The sequence below is a fragment of the Balaenoptera physalus genome, assembly GCF_965194825.1.
Source record: "Balaenoptera physalus genome assembly, chromosome: 19".
Classification (NCBI taxonomy): Eukaryota; Metazoa; Chordata; class Mammalia; order Artiodactyla; family Balaenopteridae; genus Balaenoptera; species Balaenoptera physalus.
The window spans coordinates 6931597-6954509 of record NC_138900.1 but is presented as its reverse complement, the minus strand read 5'-3'; the positions used below and the strand labels follow the sequence as shown (position 1 = coordinate 6954509).

Sequence of the window (22913 nt, the reverse complement as noted above, 5' to 3'; positions counted from 1 at the left end):
GTTTACTTCTCCTTTAGGACTGTTTTACTGTGCCTGCGCACTGGCCGCTCCACCTTTAACGTCTGTGACGTGACTTGAAACCTCGTGGTTCAAGTTTAACCACCCCATTCTGAAAAATGGTTACACCCATTCCTATTCCAGAACAGATAGGGACGCCACCACTGTCTGGGCTTGAGGGGAGTCTCCTATCCGGATGTGACAGCACGCTGACCCGGAAAAGGAGGGAGCCGGGGCAGTGAGGCCTCGGCCGCGGCTATGGAGGGCGCCGGTTACAGGGTAAGCACTGAAGACGCATTCTTTCGCTTCTGTCTATGCGAAACACCGCCCTCCGGTGGTCTGCTTCTTTCTCAGGCCTTGCAGGGACTCTGGGAGCCCAGCACCTCATTAACAAGCACACCATTCCCTTAATAAACGCGCTGTCACCCTTCCTTCCACTGCCCTAGGGAGACCCATATCATTTAGCCGCGCCCCCTGGGCCTCGCCCAGTTTGGAATGCACTCCCCCTTTCTCCCCTCCCCATCCCCCGGAGTGCCAGAGAAGCCTGGATCTATACAGGCTTCACTCCGGGCCCCATCCCCTAGGTAAATGTACCCGGGCCCCGGCCCCTGGTGAATAGCTCCTCCCCCGAGTCTGCTCCCATTGGCTCTCTTTAGGGCCCCGCCCCCTTGAGTGTCTTCCCACGCTTGGGTCCCGCCCCTCAATGGTCCCGTTCCTAGGTGGTATTTGAGAAAGGAGGCGTGTACCTGCACACCAGTGCCAAGAAGCACCAAGACCCGGACTCCCTCATCGCCGGCGTCATCCGTGTTGTGGAGAAGGTAGGCCAGGAGAGAGCAGGGCTCGAGCAGGCCCAGAGCAGGATGGAGGCGACATCTGTAGGAGTATAGTGTGGAGGTCAGCAATGAGACATTAGGAAGGAGAGGTGGCTTTCTAAGGCTGAGGGTCCAGAACTGGGAGGAAGTTTGGAAATACGGTTTGGGGAGTTTGGAGGGAAGCCCCCCCCCCAACCCCTCTTTTTTTCACTCAGGACAATGACGTCCTCCTGCACTGGGCTCCTGTAGAGGAGGCTGGAGATTCCACCCAAATCTTCTTCTCCAAGAAGGTAGGCTACTCTTGCTTCCCCTTTCTCCACTTGCTTTTTTCTAGGTCGGGGCAGTGGAAAGCATTTGAAGGACTTGAATACAATTCCAGACCAACCCTAGGAGCATGTGTGGTCCTGGTTGGGACCTAAGTTCTCTCTGTTCCTCACTTTCCTCTTCTCTGTGAAATGGGGCTGAAGATGCCCATTCACGGAAAGAAAGTAGACGCTCTGAGATTTGTGGCCATGGGGGTAGCTGCCTGCCTCCTCACCCCCTTTGCTTCTTGGGAGAGCTCTGCCAGGGTGCAAGAGGACAACTCAGCCTGTGGATTCAGGTTCCACGGGCTCTCAGCCCATAAGGACTTGACGGAGTGTGGCATTTTCTCTTGGGCAGTCCTGCCATCATGTCCAGAGAGGGAACAAGACCCGACAGAGGCTACTCATCCACTTCGCCAAGATTCCTTCTTTCCCCGGGTACAAGAGCTCGCCCTTCTCATTTCCAGATGTCTCCTTGTCAGGCCCTTGTGCTGCATGGTGCTGGGACCCAGAGTTGAATCCAACCCAGACACTGCCTAAGTCCTCCCTCACCCCTCATTCTGTTTTTGAGAAATTGAGGCACGATGAGAGGAAGCCTCATCCTCTCATCCTCTCCTGAGGTCAGAAAAGCTAGGAAGTACTGGAACTTGGATTTGAACCCAAACATACTGATTCCAGAGCACGTCTCTTTCTGGGGAGCAGACATTTGGGCTGGGACTCTAAAGTTGAGAAGCAGGCAAGAATATATTTCAGCGGGGACTTCCCTGGTGGTCTAGTGGTTAAGACTCTGTGCTTCTACTGCATGGGGCACGGGTTCGATCCCTGGTTGGGGAACTAAGATCCCACACGCCACGCAGCACGGCCAAAAAAACAAAAGAATATGTTTCAGGGACAGCAGGAAGAAGGGTGTTTCAGGGCACAACGGAACGTGGGACATCTCTGTAGAGGGTTTTGCTGGAAAGATGGTTGGGCCTGAAATGCCTGGCTGAGAAGCTTGGACCCTGTTCTGGGGACCAAGGTGAGCCTTGGGAGGGGAAAGGTATGGGTATGGAAAGCCCCATCTGGGGGGTCATGTGGGAGATGGATGGAAGGACCAAATGGAGGGAGATTGGGGGCTGGGAGGTCGGGGAGGAGGCCAGTGTGATGGGCCAGGAAGAGAGGATGAAGCCTCAGCTGGGGCCCTGGGGTTTCAAATGGAGATTCCAGAGTCTCCCCTATAGAAGTTGAAGCAGCAGCAACCAGGATTTTGCATTTTCACCAACCTCACAGGCAGTCTGAGTGCCTTTCTTGAGAATATTGCTGTTCTCCTTGGCGCTCTTATTTTCAAATAACAGAAACCCACTGAGATGGGCATCAATGGGAAGGGCACATATGAATTCAGGATACATTCAGCTCCAAGGAACACAAAACTGAGCTGACAACACAGTGAGCAAACAAGTTTGTTTCTTTCACCTCATAAGACTCCAAAAGGTATGAGGCTGCTGTCCTTGGTTAGTGATATCAGGGCCTGGATTGCTGAGAACCTACTGTGCTTGCTCTAGTGGTGTTTAAATGACCACTTCAGCTGCAGCCATTGCGTCTGCCTTTTAAGGCAGGAAAAAGGGGCCAGCAGGGTACCAATCATATCTGTCCTTTTTATGAGGAAAAACAAGAGATTTCCCAGAAACCTTCGCATGAGTTAGGAGTTGCATTTGGTTGTACGTAATAGAAACAGGAATACCAGCGACCTAAACAAGATAACAGCTCATTTCTCTCTTTTTACAAAGCCCAGAAGTCAGCAGTATACGTTCATATGTTATCAATGACTCAGCTTCCTTCCAACTTTGCTCTGTGATCCTCAGCATGTGGCATCCGTCCTCAACATGCGGCATCTGTCCTTAAGGCTGCCTTCTGGTCCAGAAGGGCTGCTGGAGCTCCAGCCTTTTTAACTGTTTTTGTTCACTCTACATGTGTATCTCAGGTTGGCAAAAGAGCTCTGCTCATCATGATTACTCAAGGAAGCATGCTGCTAGAGCAGCCAGCACCTTAAAGGTCTCATTCCTTGTGGCAGAGGGAAAGAGATCTCTAGAAGTCTTTCCCTGGCAGTTAAACAGTCCATCTTGGAAGTGATATATCCCAGCCCTTTGGCCACAACGAGTTGCATGTCTCCACTCAGCCAGTAGAGTTCAATGAGCTGTAATCCTACTGTATGCCCGAGGGGCGGAGAGCTGCAAATATTCGATAGACAACACTACTAATTATCATTATTTTGTGTAAACATTGGCAAAATTATCAAATTCTTCATGTCACAAAACAGGGAGGGCACAGATGGCTTTGCCAAGGTCTGGTTTGGCAGCTTGTGGACAGGTGTCCCTGCCATTCCTTGGCCTTCCTTTCATGTCCCTGGTTGGCTGCCACAGTTCCAAACACCATGTCCTCCCTTGACAGCACATAGAGGCTAACCTGAATAGGGTGTTCACTCCTGTAGGTGCCTTTTTATCAGGAATTCCCTTCTTCAAACTCCCTGCAGATGTGCCCTCAGCTTCCACTGGCCAGAGTTGGGTCCCTAGGCCACTCAGAAATGCAGGGAAGGCTGGGAAAGTGGATATTGGGATATTTCAGCTTCTGTTGTGGGATTGGCTTGTCAGTCTGGAATATCCAGCAGAAATGGCTGTTGGGTAGACTCACAGTCTTGAGTCTTTCTAATCATGCAGGGTTTTACTGCAGGAGTCACAAAACACTCCATTTACTTTAAGCAGCAAGGGGTTAAATGCAAAGACGTGGAGGCTTACAGAATTTTTACAAAAGCTGGAGGAATAGAACTGACACTGCAGAACTGACCTGCCAGGGGAGCTGCCATCCAGTGAGGGCAGGGCTGTAGGGAATGGGACTGTCACTAGAGTTGTCAAATTCGAGAATACTACCATCAGAGCTGCTAATCGGCCCCACTGCTGCCCCAGTTACCGCTCTGTGTGCAGGAAGATGAAGACAGAGATAAGACGACTCCTTTTTCCTTGTCAGCCAAACACCAGCCAGAGTGGCAGGAAGTTGCCCTTATCTAATTTCCACTTTGTAGATCTGAGTGCATCTGATTGGTAGGCTCTTGTGCCTGGAACGCAACTTCAGGGGAGCCTGGGAAATTTTTACCTTTCTAGCCTTTCCCATAGAGGAAGAAGATACGTGAGCTGTGCATTCTTTCACAGTTGCTGCAATCCTCACACATTTTGTCCCCTCCCTGCCCTCCTCCATGGCTCATGGCCAGCATCATCGGCTTTTACTGCACTCTGACCCTCAGCATGGCCCTGCTCTGCATGGTTTCCCTGAATCTGCCCAACAGGCCCCTGAGCTCATGTCAATAAAAGCAGCCACCAGCTGGCCCCATGCTGGGCACTTCATGTTATTTTCATAACAAAATGCGAGCCAGCTATTTTTTTCTTTTATTCAGATAGAATTCACTTACCATCAGACTCAAAAAAATTCAAGCTTTATGAAAACTTAAAATTGTCAAAGTGCATAATTCAGTGGTTTGTAGTATTCACACACGTTTGCAACCATCACCACCGTTTAATTCCGGAACATTTTATCATCCCTGAGAGAAACCCTGTACCTGTACTCCCCTTCTCCAGCTCCTGGCAACCACTAATCTACTTTCTGTCTCTATAAATTTGCCTATTCTGGATATTTCATATAAATGGAATCATACTCTGTGTGGTTCTTTGTGACTGGCTTCTTTTATTTAGGTTGCTTTCAAGGTTCATCCGTATTGTAGCATCATTTGGAACGTCCTTCCTTTTTATTGCTGAATAAAATTCTATTGTATGGATCTACCCATTTTGTGAATTCATCAGTTTGATGGACAGTGGGTTGTTTCTACTTCTTGGCAGTCATGAATAATGCTGCTGTGAACATTCATGTGTCGGTTTTTGTGTGGGTGTTCATGTTTATTTCTCTGGGGTGTATACCTAGGAGCGGAATTGCTGGGTCATATAGTAATTCCATGTTTAACTTTTTGAGCACCTGCCAGACTGTTTTCTACAGTGGCTGCACCATCTTACAATCCTACCAGCAGTGTAAGAGGTTCCAGTTTCTCCACATCCTCACCAACATTTGCTATTGCCTGTCTTTTTTTATTCTAGCCATTCTAGTGGGTGTGAAGTGGTATCTGATTGTGTTCGTGATTTGAATTACTCTAGTAACTACTACCTACTTATTTTAAGGACAGCAACCTCCGGCAGTCTGACTGCAAAGCACCCCAACCCCTGCCTAGCTGTCTGCTTTCCACGTGGGGGTGCTTTGGTTAGAGCCACCATGAGACTTGGCTTCAAGTCCTGGCACATTCCCTGGCTGCACTGGGTGACCGACCCTGAGAGCAAGTGCTGTGCCCTCTTTGTGCCTCAGTTTCCCTCTTTGTTCAATGGGGCTATCTCCCAGGGTGGCCTCGAGGCTCAGATCTGGAAACTCTGAATCCACAGTCCCTCAGTCTCTTTTCCTGTCTTCCCCCAAGGACACCAGTGGGGGAGACTCCTGCACCTCTGAGGAGGAACCAACCTTTGACCCCGGCTATGAACCCGACTGGGCCGTCATCAGCACCGTGCGGCCACGGCCCCGCCACTCAGAGCCCACGAGAGGTAGACTAAGCTGGTGCCCCGGGGGGGGCAGGTGGAGACATGACTTACCCTCAGTGGTCATGGCTCCATGGGCTTTGCTGCCCACGGTCAAGATGGCCGCCCACACTGGCCTCCAGTCCCAGGAGAGTGGGTGAGGGGTGCAGGGCGGTCCCCAGCCCAGGTCCAGCGTGGCCGGCGTCTCTGGGGTTTGCAGCTTTGCTCATCAGGCCGGGCTCCCTGATTGGCTGTGGGCACCTCCACGTAAGTCCTGCCCATGGAATTTTCCAGGCTGTGGCGGTGACGGTTGCAGGGTGACAGGGTAATTCGGGCCATCCTGGAGTCGCACAGGGTGCTGGGGGCACCAGAGGAGGTATCTAGCCCCCTAGGGGGCAGAGAAGTCTTCCAGGAAGAGGTGGTGCCACAGCCTAGCTCTGAAGGCTGCTTGAGAGTTTTCTCTCCCTGCAGAGAGCAGCGGGGGCAAGGCCAGAGGTGTGGGGCACTAGGTGTGTTTAGGAAACCACAGCCTTTTTGTTGTGGCTTGAGAGGGGTCTAGAGTGAAGAGAGGATCAGAGGTGAGACAGGCAGGGTTGGGGGGTGCAGGGGACAGATGTGGGGAGCCTGGGGAGATTTGGGGGCAGGCACGCGTCCCCCAGGCTCCCCTCCAGTTTTACTGGGTTCCTTTCCCAGAGGGCCTGGGGCTGGCTCGCAGTGGGCTCTGAGGAGATGCCTGAGCCGCCTCTGGCTCCCCGCCCCCGACCCCCGACCCCCGCCTGCTTCCGACGCTGCTGTCCCCCTAGGTGCAGAGCCCAGCTCCCCCCGGGGCTCCTGGGCCTTCTCCGTGAGTCTGGGGGAGCTCAAGTCCATCCGCCGTTCCAAGCCGGGCCTCAGCTGGGCATACCTCGTCCTGGTCACGCAGGCCGGAGGCTCCCTGCCCGCCCTGCACTTCCACCGCGGGGGCACCCGCGCCCTGCTCCGCGTCCTCAGCCGTTACCTGCTGTTGGCCAGGTGAGCCTTGTCCCAGGCCCCACCCCTCTAGGGCTGCAGCCTGATTCCCTCACGGCTGTGAAAGTAATACAACCCAGACTGATTTAAAGGCAGGAAAAAGAGACTTGAGAGGCGCGTGTAACCGTGAAATCAAAGGGCAGTTTGACATCAGGCGGGACCCGGGTCCCAGAACACAGAAGGAGTTGCTCTTTTTCCTTCTGAGTTTGCTGTCACTCTCTGGGGGCCCCGGTGGGTAGAAAGCACCTCTTTCCCACATTCCAGCAGCATCCTGGGGCTGCTTCTCATTGGCCTGTCCCTGAGTCAGTCACCCTGGCCAGGGAGGTGGAAGGCCCTCGTTGACCAGCCCTGGGCCCTGTGCCATCCCTGGGGTCCAGCTGTGGTCTCAGGCCTGAGATGAGGGATTCCCCAAGGGCAGTCGGGACACTGAGAAAAAAAAAAAAAGCGGGGCACCCTGCGTGTGTGTCACCCAGACGCCCTGCCCGCAGCTCCCCGCAGGACTCCCGCCTCTACCTCGTCTTCCCGCATGACTCCTCGGCCCTCTCCAGCTCCTTCCACCACCTCCAGCTGTTTGACCAGGACAGCTCCAACGTGGTGTCTGTGAGTCCCCGGCGCCGGGCTGGCCGGTGTGGGCAGGGAAGGGCGGGCCGTGCAGGCCAGGCGGGGAGGGTGGACGGTGACCGCCCCTCGGCCCTGTCCCCAGCGCTTCCTCCAGGACCCCTACTCCACCACCTTCAGCAGCTTCTCCCGTGTGACCAACTTCTTCCGGGGAGCCCTGCAGCCGCACCAGGAGGGGGCCTCCCCTGACCTGCCTCCAGGCCCCGATGACGAACCCGAGCCTGGGTTCGAGGTCATTTCCTGTGTGAGTATCAGGGTGGACGCTGCTGCTCTTCGGCTGTCACCATGGGCATGGGACTGCATTTCCCTGGGCCTCTGTTTCCCCATTGAGATGGGGATAATAACAGCACCGCCCTCATCGGGTTTCATGAGTGACTTGGTGGAAGGTGCTTTTAGCCTGTGCACCTGGTGCCTGTTATTACTGGGGGGGCTTTCCTGACTTGGGGGGTGACTTTTTCACTGACCCACCCAAGGAGATGCTTCCCGCCCCGAACGTTCTGTCCGTCCGTGCAGCTAAGAAGGGCTCTGAGCTGACTCGGAGTGGCCCGCGGTGGGGCTGGGGAGCACTGCTGGGCCGAGGCCCTGGGCTCACTCGTCCTGTGTCCCCCAGGTGGAGCTAGGGCCGAGGCCGGCTGTGGAGCGGGCGCCTCCGGTCACAGAGGAGGAGTGGGCCCGCCACGTGGGCCCCGAGGGCCGCCTGCAGCAGGTCCCTGAGCTGAAAGCCCGCATCTTCTCGGGGGTGAGGAGCCGAGTGGGCGGGCAGGCCTGGGCAGGGTCGGCAGGCAGCCAAGGGGAGGCCCATCTGAGCTGCCCTCTGCCCTCCAGGGTCTGAGCCCCAGCCTGCGACGCGAGGCCTGGAAGTTCCTCCTGGGGTACCTGAGCTGGGAGGGCTCAGCCGAGGAGCACAAGGCCCACGTGCGCAAGAAAACGTGAGTGAGACGCCGTGGCTCCTCCCCTGCTGCGCTCCAGCCTCTGGCCTCCTGAGTCGACTGGAGGTTTTTGATCAACAGCATGTCCCAGTGGGCGGCCCGGCACCGGTGCGCTACACGTGCACAGACGGGCCGTCGACCTGAGCACAGCGGGGACAGAGGCAGTGGGCCAGGCCCTGCCCCTGTAGGGCCCGTAGCCCATCTCCGATGCCGTTTTCATTGGGCGCCGTGCCGTTTCAGTGGTCACCGCTTTGCAGCGGGCTTCCTAACCCCATGGGGCCACCTCTCGTCGTTCCTGGTGTATCTTGTGCCTCTGCCGTGTGTCCCGGTCCCTGCCCCTGGTGCTCTCTGTCCAATGGGGGTGACAGACTTTGAACAACAACAACAAAAAAATCCCACAGGGTGTTCTGTGTCATGAGAGATGTGGGGAAGGGGAAGCACAGGGGCGGTGACCTAGGCTGAGCCCTGTAGGATGAGGAGGCGGGGGGGGGGGGGTGTCCCTACATCTCACCCCTCCCCTCAGGGACGAGTATTTCCGCATGAAGCTGCAGTGGAAATCTGTGAGCCCGGAGCAGGAACGGAGGAACTCACTGCTGCATGGATACCGCAGCCTCATTGGTTGGTGGGGGGCAAGGGTGGGATGGTGAGACCAGGAACAGCCGGGAGGGACCCGAGGGAGCCCCCTGTCTCCCTGAGAGCAGGAGCGAGGCCATCTGTAGGGATGGAGGGGGAGTGAGATGGGGGTGAGCAGGGATGTGTGGCCCTGGGGTCGGGGATTGGGGGAGCACGGGAGGGGAGCCAGGCTCCGTGGGTTCAAATCTACCACCTACTCACTGTGAGATCTTGGCAAGTGATTCTGCCTCCCTGGGCCTCAGTCTCCCCATCTGTTGATGGTTTAGTAACTGTCAGCTGCTGGGAGGGTGTGGCGAGCTGGTGAGCGTGAAGCACAGCACCTCACGTGAGAGCGTTCGAGATGGTCTCTGGACGACCCACACCTGCCTAGGTGTGCTGGCGGCCGGCCAGCAGGGACAGGGCGCACCTTTCACGCCTTTGCACTTTGCCCCCTGTCCCCACAGAGAGAGATGTGAGCCGCACCGACAGGACCAACAAATTCTACGAGGGCCCCGAGAACCCGGGGCTGGGCCTGCTGAACGACATTCTCCTTACCTACTGCATGTACCACTTCGACCTCGGTGCGGCACAGCCCGGGGGAGTTGCTGGGGGCTGGCCTTGCGGGGGGAGCGCACTGCAGGCCTCGGCTGGGACCTGACCCCATGTCCCCCCAGGCTACGTCCAGGGCATGAGTGACCTTCTCTCCCCGATCCTCTACGTCACTCAGAACGAGGTGGATGCCTTCTGGTGTTTCTGTGGCTTCATGGAGCTCGTGGTGAGGCTCGGCAGGGGTGGGAGACAGGCCCCCTCAAAAGCTGGGGTCTGGCTCCTCACGTGGCCCTCCCTCCCACAGCATGGGAACTTTGAGGAGAGTCAGGAGACAATGAAGCGGCAACTCGGGCAACTCCTGCTCCTCCTGAGGGTGCTGGACCCTCCGCTCTGCGACTTCCTGGGTACGTGTCTCAGCGGGTAGGCAGGGGATGATGGTGGGACCACAGACCTTGCTGCAGAGTCTCTGGGAGTGGCCACAGACAATGTCCAGGATGTTTGGACATAGTGCAAACAAGAGAAACATCCCCACAGAACCCAGAATTGATATGTAAAAGCAGGACTGCAGTTTGGAGCAAAACCTCAGCGAATGCAGCTGTGGGTCCCCTACCCCTGCCAGACGTGCCCCTGCTGCCGGCTGAGGTGGCTCCTTCGTGTCCTGTCAGACTTTTCAGATGAAGGACCTGGGCGCAGCTCCTCACACTCCTCATCTCCAACCAGCTCTTATCTCCAATCACCCCTGAGCTGGGATTGGAAACTGGCTCTCTGGGCTCCTGGGGCGGGGACTGCTGCATTTCGGCTTTAAAATTTGACTGCATTGCTTGTTCAATGTAAAAAATGCAGGGAATTCACGTAAAGAAAAGAAAGTTAAAGTTGCTGTTGCTCGTACTATTTTTTTTGAATGCAGATAATGATAAGCTTATTTATTTATTTATTTATTATTTTTGGCTGTGTTGGGTGTTCGTTGCTGCACGCGGTCTTTCTCTAGTTGCGGCGAGCGGGGGCTACTCTTCATTGTGGTGCGCGGGCTTCTCATTGTGGTGGCTTCTCTTGTTGCAGAGCACGGGCTCTAGGTGCGTGGGCTTCAGTAGTTGTGGCACGTGGGCTCAGTAGTTGTGGCATGTGGGCTCTAGAGCGCAGGCTCAGTAGTTGTGGCGCACGGGTTTAGTTGCTTCGCAGCATGTGGGATCTTCCTGGACCAGGGCTCGAACCTGTGTCCCCTGCATTGGCAGGCAGGTTCCCAACCACTGAGCCACCAGGGAAGCCCTATATCATCAGTCTTATCGACTACATGGTGTTCTGTCCATCTTAATGATGTATAAGAATAGATTTAACCTGATCTGCTGGACTTTTAGGTTATTTGTAGTTCTTCACCATAATGAATCTATATTCGTGGATTATTTTTTTAGGTTAAATTCCAAGAAGTGATATTGTATCCAGTGCAGTACATATTTTTACATCTTTTGAAACATTTGTCTCCATCACTGCTTTCCCAGAAAGTTCTACCAGCTTACGTTTTTGCTAGCAGTGTACACGAGGGCCAGTTTCCTCACACCTCCCCCAGCTTTGGATGTTGAGTAGATTTTTCTCCCTGAGTGGACTGGTCTTACTGCCTCCCTTCCACGTGAGGGTGGGGACCACGGGGCTAGCTCACTTCATCTGGAGCCTGGAAGGCAGGATGGGAAAGGTTCCTGCTGACGCCGAGCATCCCTGCGCCCGCTCTGAAGCGCCCCCTCCACTTGCCCGGACTCGTGCGGGTTCTTACAGCCAGGGTGACTTCTTAGAGTCCAGTCCGACCACCGGGCGCCCTGTGAATTAGAGCGGGGTTGGAGTCGATTTTGAGCTTGCTTTCAGCAAGTGCCTGCCCCTCCCACCGCTGTCCTCCCCTAGACTCCCAGGACTCTGGCTCTCTCTGCTTCTGCTTCCGGTGGCTGCTCATCTGGTTCAAGAGGGAATTCCCCTTCCCGGATGTCCTTCGGCTGTGGGAGGTGAGCCAGCCAGTTTGGGTGGGAGGGCTGAGAAGGAGAAATGGATTGGCTGTACTGCCAGTGGGTGGGGCAGGGAGGTTGGTGGGAGGTGGGCAGGGCGTGGGGCAGACCTGGGTGGGACCTGAGGCAGAGGCTTTGCAGTGACCCCTCCCCTGGGCACCGCTAGGTGCTGTGGACGGGGCTCCCTGGCCCCAGCCTGCACCTGCTGGTGGCCTGCGCCATCCTGGACATGGAGCGGGACACGCTCATGCTTTCAGGCTTCGGGTCCAATGAGATCCTCAAGGTGAGACCCTGGCTCCCTCCCAGTCCCCTCCCTCCCCCTGCCCATCCTGACCTGTGTGGAGAAGACACATCACCTGGGTGTGAACTCCATGGAGGCTGGCCTTGCCCCTGTGCCACAGTACCTTTCGGTAGTAGGTACTCAAAATAGGATTGTTGAAAGTATGATTGGCTAAGCTGTGAGCACGGTGGCCAGGAGACGGGGTCTGTCTGTCTCCTACCCCATCTTATCCCTGGCTCCCTGCAGTGTCCTCACAGAGCATGTGGCCCATGCATGAGTGGGCCACCTGCCTCTGCCCCAGTGCATTAATGTGGGGCGGGGCCGCGGCGGTGGGGCTCGGTGCCCTTTTCCTTCCTTGAATACTGTGCCTGGCAAGCAGCCGGAGAGAACATGACCTCTCCTGATCCCCCAGCTCCACTGTGAGCCCCAAGAGGGCCAGCCCGGTCTGCCTTCCCTCAATCGTATCCCGGCACGAGGCACAGAGTAGGCGCTCGGGCGGTGGTGGCTGGGTGCTTGCAGGCAGGCAGGCCTGACCTACCCCCGCCCGCAGCACATCAACGAGCTGACCATGAAGCTGAGCGTGGAGGACGTGCTGACGCGGGCCGAGGCCCTCTACCGGCAGCTGACCTCCTGCCGGGTGAGTCCCTGACCCCTCCCGATAGCCCCCCAACCCCCAGCAAACCTCTGACTTCTCGCTTCCTACCCGCCAACCCTCCAGGAGCTGCCCCACAACGTGCAGGAGATCCTAGGCCTGGCGCCCCCCGCAGAGCCCCAGAGCCCCTCGCCACCTGCCTCCCCACTGCCGCTGTCGCCCACCCGCGCCCCACCAGCTCCGCCGCCCCCCGCGGACACAGTCCCGCAGCCTGACAGCAGCCTGGAGATCCTGCCGGAGGAGGAGGAAGAGGAGGAATGTGCGGACTCTTAACTGTGGTGGGCGAGGCGGCCTGCTCAGTACCAGACACTTTATCCAGCTCCCCCCCACGACCCCGCCCCTCCCGGAGGCTGGGGAGGGGAGGCGCAAAGAGGGGCGGGGCTCTCCACCAGGCCTCCCTTCTCTTAGCTGGTTTCTTGAAACTGACACTTTCCTATCTAGTTGGCCTCGAGTAGGTGGAGGAGGGAGGCCACCATGTTGGCTTGCCTCTGGATGGAGCGGGGGTGGTGGCTCGTGGTCTCCTCTGACCACTGTGCAGAGTCGATGTCTGACCACTGTGACCCTGATCCGGCCAATGAGGCCTAAGAGGAGGCCCCTTGGGGGTGAGTGGTGGCGGTTTGTGGAGGCAGGGCTCCCTTACCTGCCTGAGTCTGGGGCTTTTGGAGGAGTTAGGATGGGGTGCTGGGGTGCAGGGGCACATCCCGGACATAACCGAGATGGAAGGGCCTTCGGGGCTGTTCCCTCTGGGGCCCTGCCTACCAGCTTCTTGTTATGAGAAAAATAAACTCGTGTTTAACCCAATGTCAGCTGGGCTTTTTGTTACTTACATAAGGATCCCGCTGTGTCGTGACAGCCGTGGTGGGCACTGTGATTAACGTTTACCAGTGGCGCAAAGCGGTGTCCATCCTGTACCTCCTACTCCCCCAAACGGAGCCCACGGCCCAGGAAGAAGTAGCACAGCTTCTGGGGCTCCAGGACAGGCGCAGCCCCTTCTACCAAGAGGGCTAATGGTTTTGCTCCCTGCAAACTGGGGAAGCAACTGAGCCAGGGAGGGGGCGGGACCACACTGCTGTTTCCAAAAATACTTTAATATTGGGTCCTCTTTTAGGTCGTGTGCGGAGCGGTGACCGCATGTAAGGCTGGAGAGTGGGTGCCCCGCCCCCTTTCGAGGCTGCACGGGTGGTGGTGGGCGGGCGCCACGTGCACACGCCCCATGCTGTTGATGGTCCGGGGGTCGTTCCAGCTGCTGGTCCGGCCGTTGATCAAGACCGCGGCCCGCAGTGCCGACTTGACGGCCGTCTCCACCCAGCCGTGCGGGTAGGCCGTGTGCTCTCCAGCGAAGTAGATGCAGCCGTAGGGGGCCGCCCAATCGTGCTCCTGCCCCTCGTCCTTGTCGGTTCGCCAGAGCATCGGGGGCTGCACCACGAAGCCGCCCTGGCTGTGCGGGTCCTCCGCCCAGCGCTTGACGATGCCGCTGCCGTCCCAGAGCCGGTACACGATGGGCCCGTGAAGCGCCGCCACGTCGTCGAGCGCCAAGCGCAGGGCTTCAGACAGGCTCAGGCCAGCAAACGTGGCAGCCGCGTCCGACCACGTGTACGAGGCGAGCAGCAGCGCGCCCTCGCCAGGCGGCGGGTAGAATATCACGCGCGACGGGCGGTCGGTGTTCGAGTGGCCGCCTTCGATGTGCTCGTCGTGCCAGAAGGGCCGGCGGAAGCTCAGGAACACCTTGGTGGCCGGCACGTAGTGCAGCGCGCGCACCGCCTCTTGCCGCTTGCGCGTCAGCGGCGGCGTGAAGGCGATGCGCTGCAGCGCAGGCCCGCTCACCGTCAGCAGCACCACGTCGGCCGTCAAGGACTTCAGATTCGGGGCCCGGTGCGAGGCCTCGATGTGCACGCTCACCTCGTGCGTCCCCTGCTTAATCGCCACGACGGGCGAGTGCAGCAGCACAGGCCCCGACAGCGAGCTCAGCAGCGCGCGCGGCAACAGGTCCCAGCCGCCCACGATGCGGCTGTACCTGCGGCGGGGCGGGTGTGTGATGGGCTCTCGGGCCCTGCATCTCCGCAGCGGCCCCTCCCCAGACACTCCCCGCTCCCTTTCTCAACTGCCGGTTCCCTCTAATCCCACCCCTTCATCTACCCCCGCCCTCGTCATCCCCCGATGGCCCCCGAGGCCCGGGAGCAGAGCGGTGTGACCCGGGAACCCCGCCTCGTCCCCTCAGGGCCACGCCACTCTCCAGGTACCTTTCTTCTCCTGGAGGACCCGGGATGCGGGGCGAGTGTGGCGGGACGAGCGCGCCTCTCCGCCCCCTGGGCCCCTGCCCCCACCTCTACAGGCCGCGCCCACCCCGCCAGCCCCGCCCACTCCATCTGTCCAGCCCGCCGCCTCACCGGAGCCGGTCGCTGAGGCAGCTGTGAGCCCGCAGGGCCTCGGCGAAGCTGAGATAGAAGAAGCCGTCCTTGGACATCACGTCTCCCAGGAGCTGAACGGCAGGCTGGCTCAGGTTCCCCTCCCCGAGGAGGTATTCCTGGGGGACGGCGGGGCCCAGGTCAGGGCCCAGGCAGGCTGCACCTGCCGGCTCCGTACCCCCTCCCACGGGGCCGCTCCCCGCGGAGCCTCTTACTTAGTTCAGTGACACGACCGCGCTTAGTGCGGTTCCCTGCACCTCAGCGATATGGCGCCCCCCCCGCCCCCCCCGCCCTTGTGACAGATGAGGGAAAACGAAGCCCAAAGAGGGGCGTGTCCAGCCCCGTCAGGCAGGGAGGAGATGGCAGGCCTGGGGTCCCAGTTTCCTGCCCTCTGACTCCCCGCCCAAGGCCCCATGGGCACCCTCCTTGTCGTCATTTCTCAGACAGCGACAGCGAGGCCCTCACTCACCAGGAGCGTGTGCCTTTCAAACTTCATCATTGCCTTTCTGCAGCCCAGTGTTCTGAGATCTTTGATGGCCTGTGGCGGGACAAGCAGATGGCGCTGAGCTGTGGGGACAGGACCGGGGAGGCCCCACCCGGGGTCCAAATCTGGCTTCTCTTCCTGCTCCTGCCCATGGCCGGCCATTTACCTCTCTTGTTCAAGCTGCCAGGATGTTGCCCACGCTCGGCCCTCAGCCTTGCCCTCCACTGCAACTACGTCGCCACCCTGGGAAGTCTTCCTGAGTCGTTCCTACCCCTCATTCCCTGGGCGCTCGGTCCACCCAGACAATGTCACACTCATCCTGGTTGGGTGTTATTTTGCCTGCCTCTGTCCCAGCCTGTGCGCTCCACGCACTGTGTCCTTATGGACAGTAATTATTTGTCTCAGTCAGCGCTGTGTCCTTATGGACGGTAATTATCTGTCGCCTGGATCGTTGTGGGTGCACATGGAAGTAGAGTCCCTTCTGCCACCCACCCATCAGCCCTGACAGGGCATGACTGCTCACGGGGGTTTAGTCACGGCACCTCCCCTGCCCACAGCCTTCTGTGGCTCCCCAGTGCCTGGAGCCGCAGAGTTCCAGCCCTCAGCCTGCCGTTCAAGGCCGCTGCCAGCCCCTCGGTCACCATCTCTTAGGGCAGCTTCAGGTCTACAGCACAGTGTCCAGTGCCCAGACCACCCTCGGGTCTCCCCCACCTCCATGCCCCTGCACTTGCTCATCCCCCTCATCTTTGCCGGGCACCCAAGTGGTCATCCTTCACTGCTTTGTTCAAGTCTCATCCCCTCCCGGAAGCCTCGCTGCCCTCTGTTTTCAGCCCTCTCCTTTGTCCACCTGGCTTCTCTCTTGTGGCCAGGGAACTTCCCGAAGGAGGTGTCCCTTCACTCACTCACTCACTCACCCTTCCCCTCACATTTCCCTAGGCTCCTTAAACTGGGCACTGGCAGGGCACAGAAATGGCCTGGACTAAGTGCCCACCCTTGTCCACAAGAGGAGATGGACAATTAGGAGCTCCCATAGGAGGCTTAGGCTGGCTCCTCCCTGAGGGCATCAGGGGAGGCTGCCTGGAGGAGGGGACACTGAAGCTGGTTCTTGAGGGATCAAAAGGGTTCCCTGGGTGGGAAAAGGAAAAGGCCTTCCAGGCAGGGTCAGTGGCATGGGTGTGGGACGGCGGACAAGCATAGTGCATACGAAGGAGTACAGAGCCGAAGGTGTTTGGGCCACCATGAGAGTTTGGGGTGGGCAATAAAAATTTCTTGGAGAGAAGATGGGGCTAAAGGAGTGGGAGAGACCAGACTGCTCAGGGCTTGAAGCTGAGGCTGAGGCGCTAGGGAGCACAGGGGGTTGTGAGCAGGGTGGGCCAGGGTGAGGATGCAGGGAGCCGTCCAGGCCTGGGCTGGGGCTGGAGCTGGGGGGACAGAGAGGTAGGAACGGTGTGAGACAGTTGAGGGCAGGACGGATGGAGCTGGGGCCTGACAGGGAAGGCAGGAAGCGAGGATGGCCCCTGGAGTTCCGCTTCGTGACTGGGGGTGGTGATGATGGCACTGTTGTGAGATGGGGAACCCAGGAATCTGAGTAGGTTCAGGGAAGCTGCCCCCGAGCTCAGTGGGAGCTGGAGGGTCCTGGGGGATGGCCAGGGGGAGACAGACATAGGTCTGGGTCTCAGGAGATGGACTTGGAAAACATAAGCCCACAGATCATAGTTTAAGCCAAAGGTGTAGAGGGACTTCCCTGGCGGTCCAGTGGTTAAGACTCCGAGCTCCCAATGCAGGGGGCATGGAGTCAATCCCTAGTCAGGGAACTAAGATCCCACATCCCACGTGCCGAATGATGCAGCCTAAAAAAACCCAAAACAAACCAACAAAAAACCCCAAAGGTGTAGAAAGGTGAGGTTGTCCCGGCCAGTGTGTGAGTGAGAAGGGGATGGGAGATGGGGATCAGCAGGGCTTATGGGGAAACTAAAGATGGAAGAGCCAGTGATGGGAGACCAGAAGGAATGGGAAAAGGAAAGCTAGGCCAGGAGGAGGAAAGGGCATGGGACACAACAGCGTGGAGGACGGGGGCAGGGGGACAGGGCTGCAGGGCTCGCGGACGCGCCTACCCTGTTGAGAGCCATCTGGTAGATTTCTTCGGGCGAGTGGCCCTTCTCCTTGGGATGCAGCTTGTAGCCCAGCTTCTCAGGCATCTTCTCCACCACGTAGTTCCGCAGCTTCACCTCATTCACCTCCGTCCACGTGTTCTCGTCGTACTGGGTGAATTTGGTCAGATTGAGTCCCAGGCTCTTGCAGAGCTCATGGAGGATCCTGAGGGAGTGGGAGCCGCTGGTGAGGGTCGGGCGGGGGAGGTGAGGGTCGGGCGGGGGAGGTGGGGGCCCCTCTCCCCAGTGGGGCTTGGAGAAGGGAAGGGGGTGGGTGGGGCAGCTGGGGACGGGGCTTGGGGCTGGGCATGAGGCTGGAGCCGGGCTAGATTAGGGGTCGTCAGTGCCAGGGATGGGAATGAAAGGGGAACAAGGCTGGAAGGCTGAGGGCGGCAGCACTTCAGGACTGGCTTTGGAGGGGGAGGTCGCTTTCACTGGGGATCAAGTAGGAATGGGGACAGAGTTGTGTTGGATGAGGGTGGGAGCTGGGGATGGGGAAAGGACCAGGGTCGGGGAAGATAGAGCTGGGGGTCTGGAAGGGCTGGACGCAGTGGCCTGAGCACTTCAGGGGTTCAGTGGTGGGGCTGGAGCCGGGAGGCCTGGAAGTGCCAGTCAGGAAAAGGACAGAGCTGGAGGCTGGGTCTAGGCCTGACTTGACTGGGGCGCCAAGTTTGGGGTCAGAGTTGAGGTTCGTGCTGGCACTGGAGCAGTGATTGAGTTGGGAATCTGGTTGAGTCTGGGCTCAGAGGTGGGGGCTGGGGTGGCCCCGCGCCTGCCTGGCCCCCAGGTCAGGCCCCACCTGTGTGAGCTGGGCATGCGCATGGCTCCCAGCTCCCCAATCCAGCCGGTCTTCCGGTCCCGGTAGGTGAAGATTCGGCCCCCAATCCTGTTGTCTGCCTCCAGGATGGTGACCTGAGGGACGATGGGCAGCAAGCAGATGCTTTAGCTCCTCCCACTGACCCCCCCACCTCCACCCTGTTGCAGCCCCCGCCCCGGGCACCCACCCAACCTTCCAACCCCACAGCAGCACAGATGAAGATGAAGGAAGGATCTTTTTTTATGGGGAGGTGAGAGGGGCTGGTGGGAGAACAGAAAGTCATAGTGAACATGTACAATGTGACAATTTCCAGACTGCAGCAGGAAGGCCGCTGGCCAGATTTCAGAGGGACTTCCCAGCTCAGGGAGTGGGGAGATTTCTCGTGTGTACTGAAGCCACTGGCCTGGCCCATACTCATTCTTGGATTTCAGCGAGAGTGACAGGGGTTAGACTTCAGGGGGCACTTCCCCTTGTGTGGAGTTTCCATCTCCACCAACACACGTTCCCCCCAGGAGGTTGGAGGAGGTTTCAAGGGACTTTCCTCCAGGATGAGAGTGGGGCAGGGAAAGTCAAAGCCCCCTCAGCACAGACACACGTTCCCTCTGGGTTTCATGTTAGAGCAGAGGGTTCCAGGCCTCGCTCCCCAGACCACAAGGAAAGCATAGCTCCCTCTCTCCGCCTCCCATCACCCCCACCCCTCAACAGGGACGTAGCCAGGTCCCTCTACCCAGGACTCCCAGCCGCAGCAGGAAAGACTCAAGGTAGACAGCAAGCAGCACTTCTCACCTTGTGTCCAGCATCGCTGAGCACCTTTGCGGCCAACAACCCAGCCACGCCCGCACCAACCACAACCACCCTCTGGGGCTTCGAGGTCCGGTTGAGGCCCAAGGTCACGACTCTGAGCAGCCGCTCATAGTCGGGGTCCTGCATGCACTTCTCGAAGGGGTCGTGGCTCTGGGCAGTTTGCCAGTCCAGGGAGGCCGCCAGGCTGAGGAGGACGGGGACCAGGGCGAGGAGGCGCCAGGCTGGGGGGAAGAAGGACAGGGTCAGCGGGCAGGTCAGCGGGTATGTGGGGAGAGAAAAGCGGGTTCTGCCCCCTCCCCTGCTTACTTACCCAAGGAGTGCATGTCTCTCTGGGGGAGACGTGTCTGGGTTGGAGGGGAAGCAGGGCCACTGTGACAGGAGCCTGTGTCCCCCCCAGCCTGGCCCGCTGTGGGCTGCCCCGCGCCCACCTCAGCCCTCCCCACTATGGCTCCGGTCTCTCTAGACGTGTGTGTCCCCTGATCCCGGGCTAGCCGGCTCCTGGTCTCTGCTCGCCTGTCTCCCCTCCTCTCCTGTCTCTCTTCTCTGTCCCCTCTTTCTCTCACCTCCTCTGGGTCTCCCTGTTTCTCCCTTATCTGCCCTGCTCAGCCCTGTCTCTCCGTCTATTTCCGTGGGGCCCAGTCTCTCTGCAGCCTCCTCGCTACCTGGGCCTCCGCACGCAGCAGCACCTCCTCTCTCCTCTGTCCCCTCCGCCTGTCTGCCGAGTCCCCCCTCTCGGTCCTTAAACCGAGCCGAGCCCCGCCCTCCCCTCCCTTTTGGGAAATCGAGCTGTGGGAAACGAAACTCCTTTCCTGGGCGGCGGGTCAGATGCTCAGAGTCTAGTTGAGGCCGGAGGGGGCGCGGCGGAGGGGGAAGGGGTCGGGAGGAAGCAAATCAGTCTGGCCTGCCCCGAGCCCTTGGTCCCCCTGATCTAATCGCAGGGCCCCTGTGTCTGCCCTCTCCTCTGCCCTCTCTGCCTCTTTCATTCTCAGAGCAGGGGGAGAGGCGGCCTCTGGCCTTGGGGCTGCGTGTGCCCTGCGACAGCCTCTGAGTCCTTCTCTGTGTCGGCCGTCCCTGTGCGCTGGAGGGCCCTCGCTTGCCCCCGCCACATGGCCGCTCTGAGCTCAGTGAAACGGGCACAGCAGGGGACTCGCAGGCAGCAGCTCGTGGTCGGTGGCACGAGCTCTGGGCCAGCCTGCCTGGGTCCTGAGTCTGGCACCTGCCAGCGGGGGACTTGGAGCAGGCCTTCCCCTCTCTTTGGCTCCGGTGTCATCTGTCAAGGGGGGTCGCTCCTGTGCTGGCGGGAGTAGGCAGTGAATCCAGGTCGGGGCCCTGGGAACAGCAGCCGGGTCAGTACTAGAAGCTGCTTCTTAGGAAATGCCAGCTGCTGCCGCCGCGCGGGTGCTAGAGGGATTCAGTGAAGGCCCCCTCAACCCCAGCCCTGCGCAAGGAGCCCGTCCCCCCTGCGCTGAGAACCACTGTGGCGCTCGGCTCAGGCTAGGGCTTCGGCGGCAGGGGGGGGCACCTCGGAGAAACTGTCCAGTGCTTCTGTCTCTCTCCCTGGCTTTGGCCATCGCCACCCGCTGTCCGTGGGCCCTTTTCTCCTGAGGGGCGAGGGGCAGGCAGTGAGAACAGGGTGACCCGGCTCCAAGGAGACCCTGCGTGGCTCTTGGCTTTGGGGCTTTAGCCAAGGGGACACATGGTGGGTCCCTTGAAGGGGGTGGGGAGAGGCAATCTTGGGGATTTTTCTTGGGGTTGGAGGAGAGGGCACCAGGCGAGTGGTGAGGAGGAAAGCCAGAGGGCGGCAGGTCCTCTGCAGCAACCAGTTGGGAAAATCCAAACAGTAAATGAAAGAGGGATGTGGTTTGACGGAGGTATGGGGTTGGAGGGGGTGCATACCAGTGAGTCAGAAAACATCTGATGCGGGTGGGGAGGCGGTGGCCAAGAAGGAAACAAAATCAGTGAGCTGGACACTGAGAAAGCCAAGGGCGAGAGTCAGCAAAAACCAGCAGCGAGAGGCTTGCCGCTCTCTGGGGTGGCCTGTGCTCAGAGCTCTGCCCTGGGTAGAGGAGGAATCTGAGGCCCAGAGGTGGCCAGGGGCCGGGCAGGGGCGGGCCCCAGGACTGGCACAGGCCTCAGAGCTGGCAGGCCTTCCCATCGCAGACCCCGCCTGCTTCATTCACAATGACGTGGAGGGTTGGCGTGCCATCTCGTCAGGACCTTACACACCTTGTGAGGGAGGGGGAACCTGGCCCGCGGCGGGGAAGGCACTTGCCCCGGGTCCCACAGTGGGACACAGCAGAGCTGGGAGTCCACCGGATCCCAGGTCCCTACCCCCACCCCGTCCCCTTCCCGGAGGCCCCTCTGCTCTACGGCCTCATGGCAATGTCCCACACAGAGAAAGGGAGCAGCAAGAACATGGAAGCAGAAAGGGAGGGAGGCAGCAGAGCCAAGGGGCTCCCAGGGCACGTCTGGGCAAGGAGTGTTGGTCTGCAGAGCATCTGGGTTGACCCCCTGGTCTCTCCTGCACAAGGTCTCTGTTCACAGTTCTCCTGGCTCCGGGCACACCCCCAGTTCACCCCCTGGACTCTATGGAAGGCGTGCAGCCTTACCCCAGAGACCCCATGCAAGGAGTCAGGTGGGGAGGCGAGCAGGACTCACGGAGGCTACGAGGGCAAGGCCTGCTCGGTCTCCCTGATGCTGATAAAAGTGACGGTGGGTCCTGCTGAGTACTGCGTGCCCGACACGCTACACGTTCTACTTCACTGACTCCAGTGACAAGTCTCACAGGGTGGGTTGAGCTGTCCCCATTTTACAGTGGAGAAAACTGGGGCCCAGATCAGGCACCGGCTAAGAAGGGGCAGAACCTGTGTTTGATCCCAGCGGCCCGGCTCCAGGATGGTTAACACTTGGTTAGCTCAGGCTTGTGGACCGGGGATGGGGCCCGGGCAGGGGCTCCCTGTCTCGGTGCTATGCAGTTGGGACCATTTTTGTGAGGAAGGTCCTGTGCATTGTAGGATGTTGAGTAGCATAACTGGCCTCTACCCACCAGATGCCAGTAGCACTTGCCCCTCAAGGCTTAACAGCTACAAATGTCTCTAGACATCGCCAACCATTCCCGGGGGAAGGGGAGGCAGAATCGCCCCGGCTGAGAAGCACGGGGCTAGGGTTTGGTTGATGTTGGGTGGAACGCCCAAGAGTGGCCAGATATGGTCCATGGTACAGTGGCAGGAAAAGAAATGCTGGAAGCCCGTACACCAAAGGTTGTTTTGGGGTCAAGAGATTATGAGTAATTTGGGGGTTGCTTTGGTAGAAATAACTGGATCTTCGAGACTCATTCCTGATAAAATCAGAGATTGGTGTTAGGGTTGAATTTAGGGTATTAGGGTATGAATTAGGGTCATGAGAAAGAGTGGTTTGGATTAGGTTAGGTTTCCTAAGCTTGTGAGTAGGAGATATAGGACACACAGCGAGAACTGAGGGTGGGGGCAGATGGTGGGAAAGACCTGGGGCTTTTTCAACCCTTTCAGGTAAAAATTGTCTCTAGGGAGAAAACCCTACCTTATTTGCCTGGCTCCTAGAACCACAATGACAGTTCTAATGGGGTTAGGTCACATCCGAAGCAGCCAGAGACCTGGCCCCGCTCCCCCCCCCGCCCCGGGGGGGCCTCTGTGGCCCCTCAAGGCAGCTACTAGTGATGGTGGCCACAGAGATGGGCAACGGACAGGGCTAGTGCCTTATATATATTCTTTCCTCTGAGTCAGTCCAAAGACCCTGAGTGGTCAGTATTAAAACTTTCACCAAGTCTCAGAGGAGGGCAGGGCCTACCCAGGGCATGCCAAGGGCCCCAGGCAGAAGTCGGGGGTCCAGAACTGGATGAGGAGGGGTGCAGAGGGCAGAGGACAGACCTACTTGAGGCCCTGATCTCT

General features: G+C 58.7%; 2 protein-coding genes across 9 annotated transcripts in view; one reads left to right on the top strand and one right to left on the bottom strand.

Annotated features, from left to right (window-relative positions):
* The first annotated feature begins 57 nt into the window (after positions 1 to 57).
* On the top strand, positions 58 to 13128 carry TBC1D17 (TBC1 domain family member 17). Of its 3 annotated transcripts, none has more exons than XM_082435913.1 (17): positions 84 to 276; positions 717 to 815; positions 1025 to 1099; positions 5595 to 5718; positions 6495 to 6702; positions 7173 to 7299; positions 7403 to 7561; positions 7928 to 8056; positions 8143 to 8246; positions 8770 to 8864; positions 9323 to 9439; positions 9533 to 9633; positions 9712 to 9811; positions 11298 to 11395; positions 11562 to 11678; positions 12226 to 12312; positions 12394 to 13128. In XM_082435913.1, exons 1-17 carry the CDS (start codon positions 256 to 258, stop codon positions 12598 to 12600), a joined length of 1968 nt encoding a protein of 655 aa, XP_082292039.1. In that variant the 5' UTR covers positions 84 to 255; the 3' UTR covers positions 12601 to 13128. The 3 variants fall into 3 exon arrangements, with proteins under 3 accessions (XP_082292041.1, XP_082292039.1, XP_082292040.1); XM_082435914.1 differs by having other exon boundaries at positions 96 to 276; positions 7188 to 7299; XM_082435915.1 differs by lacking the exons at positions 12226 to 12312; positions 12394 to 13128 and adding an exon at positions 12088 to 12218 and having other exon boundaries at positions 58 to 276.
* A 266-nt stretch (positions 13129 to 13394) lies between these two features.
* The window catches only part of IL4I1 (interleukin 4 induced 1), a 39548-nt gene continuing 30029 nt past the window's right edge, over positions 13395 to 22913 (bottom strand). For 5 of the 6 annotated variants that reach the window (XM_082435940.1, XM_082435936.1, XM_082435937.1 and 2 more), the window contains 6 exons: positions 18970 to 19208; positions 18166 to 18278; positions 17331 to 17532; positions 15202 to 15270; positions 14715 to 14851; positions 13395 to 14341 (listed from right to left, as the gene is read on the bottom strand). In XM_082435940.1, the coding sequence (XP_082292066.1) occupies positions 13432 to 14341; positions 14715 to 14851; positions 15202 to 15270; positions 17331 to 17532; positions 18166 to 18278; positions 18970 to 19208 (1670 nt within the window). In that variant the 3' untranslated portion in view covers positions 13395 to 13431. Of the gene's footprint in view, positions 14342 to 14714; positions 14852 to 15201; positions 15271 to 17330; positions 17533 to 18165; positions 18279 to 18969; positions 19209 to 19297; positions 19332 to 19649; positions 19688 to 22913 lie in introns of those variants that run through there. The other variant, XM_082435938.1, reaches the window with a different exon arrangement.

Bases quoted from the DNA above. Each gene is read 5' to 3' on its own strand.
- TBC1D17 (XM_082435913.1), top strand. From the start codon at position 256: ATGGAGGGCGCCGGTTACAGG. The intron at 8,057-8,142 runs GTGAGGAGCCGA...TCTGCCCTCCAG, and splicing joins AAGCCCGCATCTTCTCGGGG to GGTCTGAGCCCCAGCCTGCG. The intron at 8,865-9,322 runs GTTGGTGGGGGG...CTGTCCCCACAG, and splicing joins TGGATACCGCAGCCTCATTG to AGAGAGATGTGAGCCGCACC.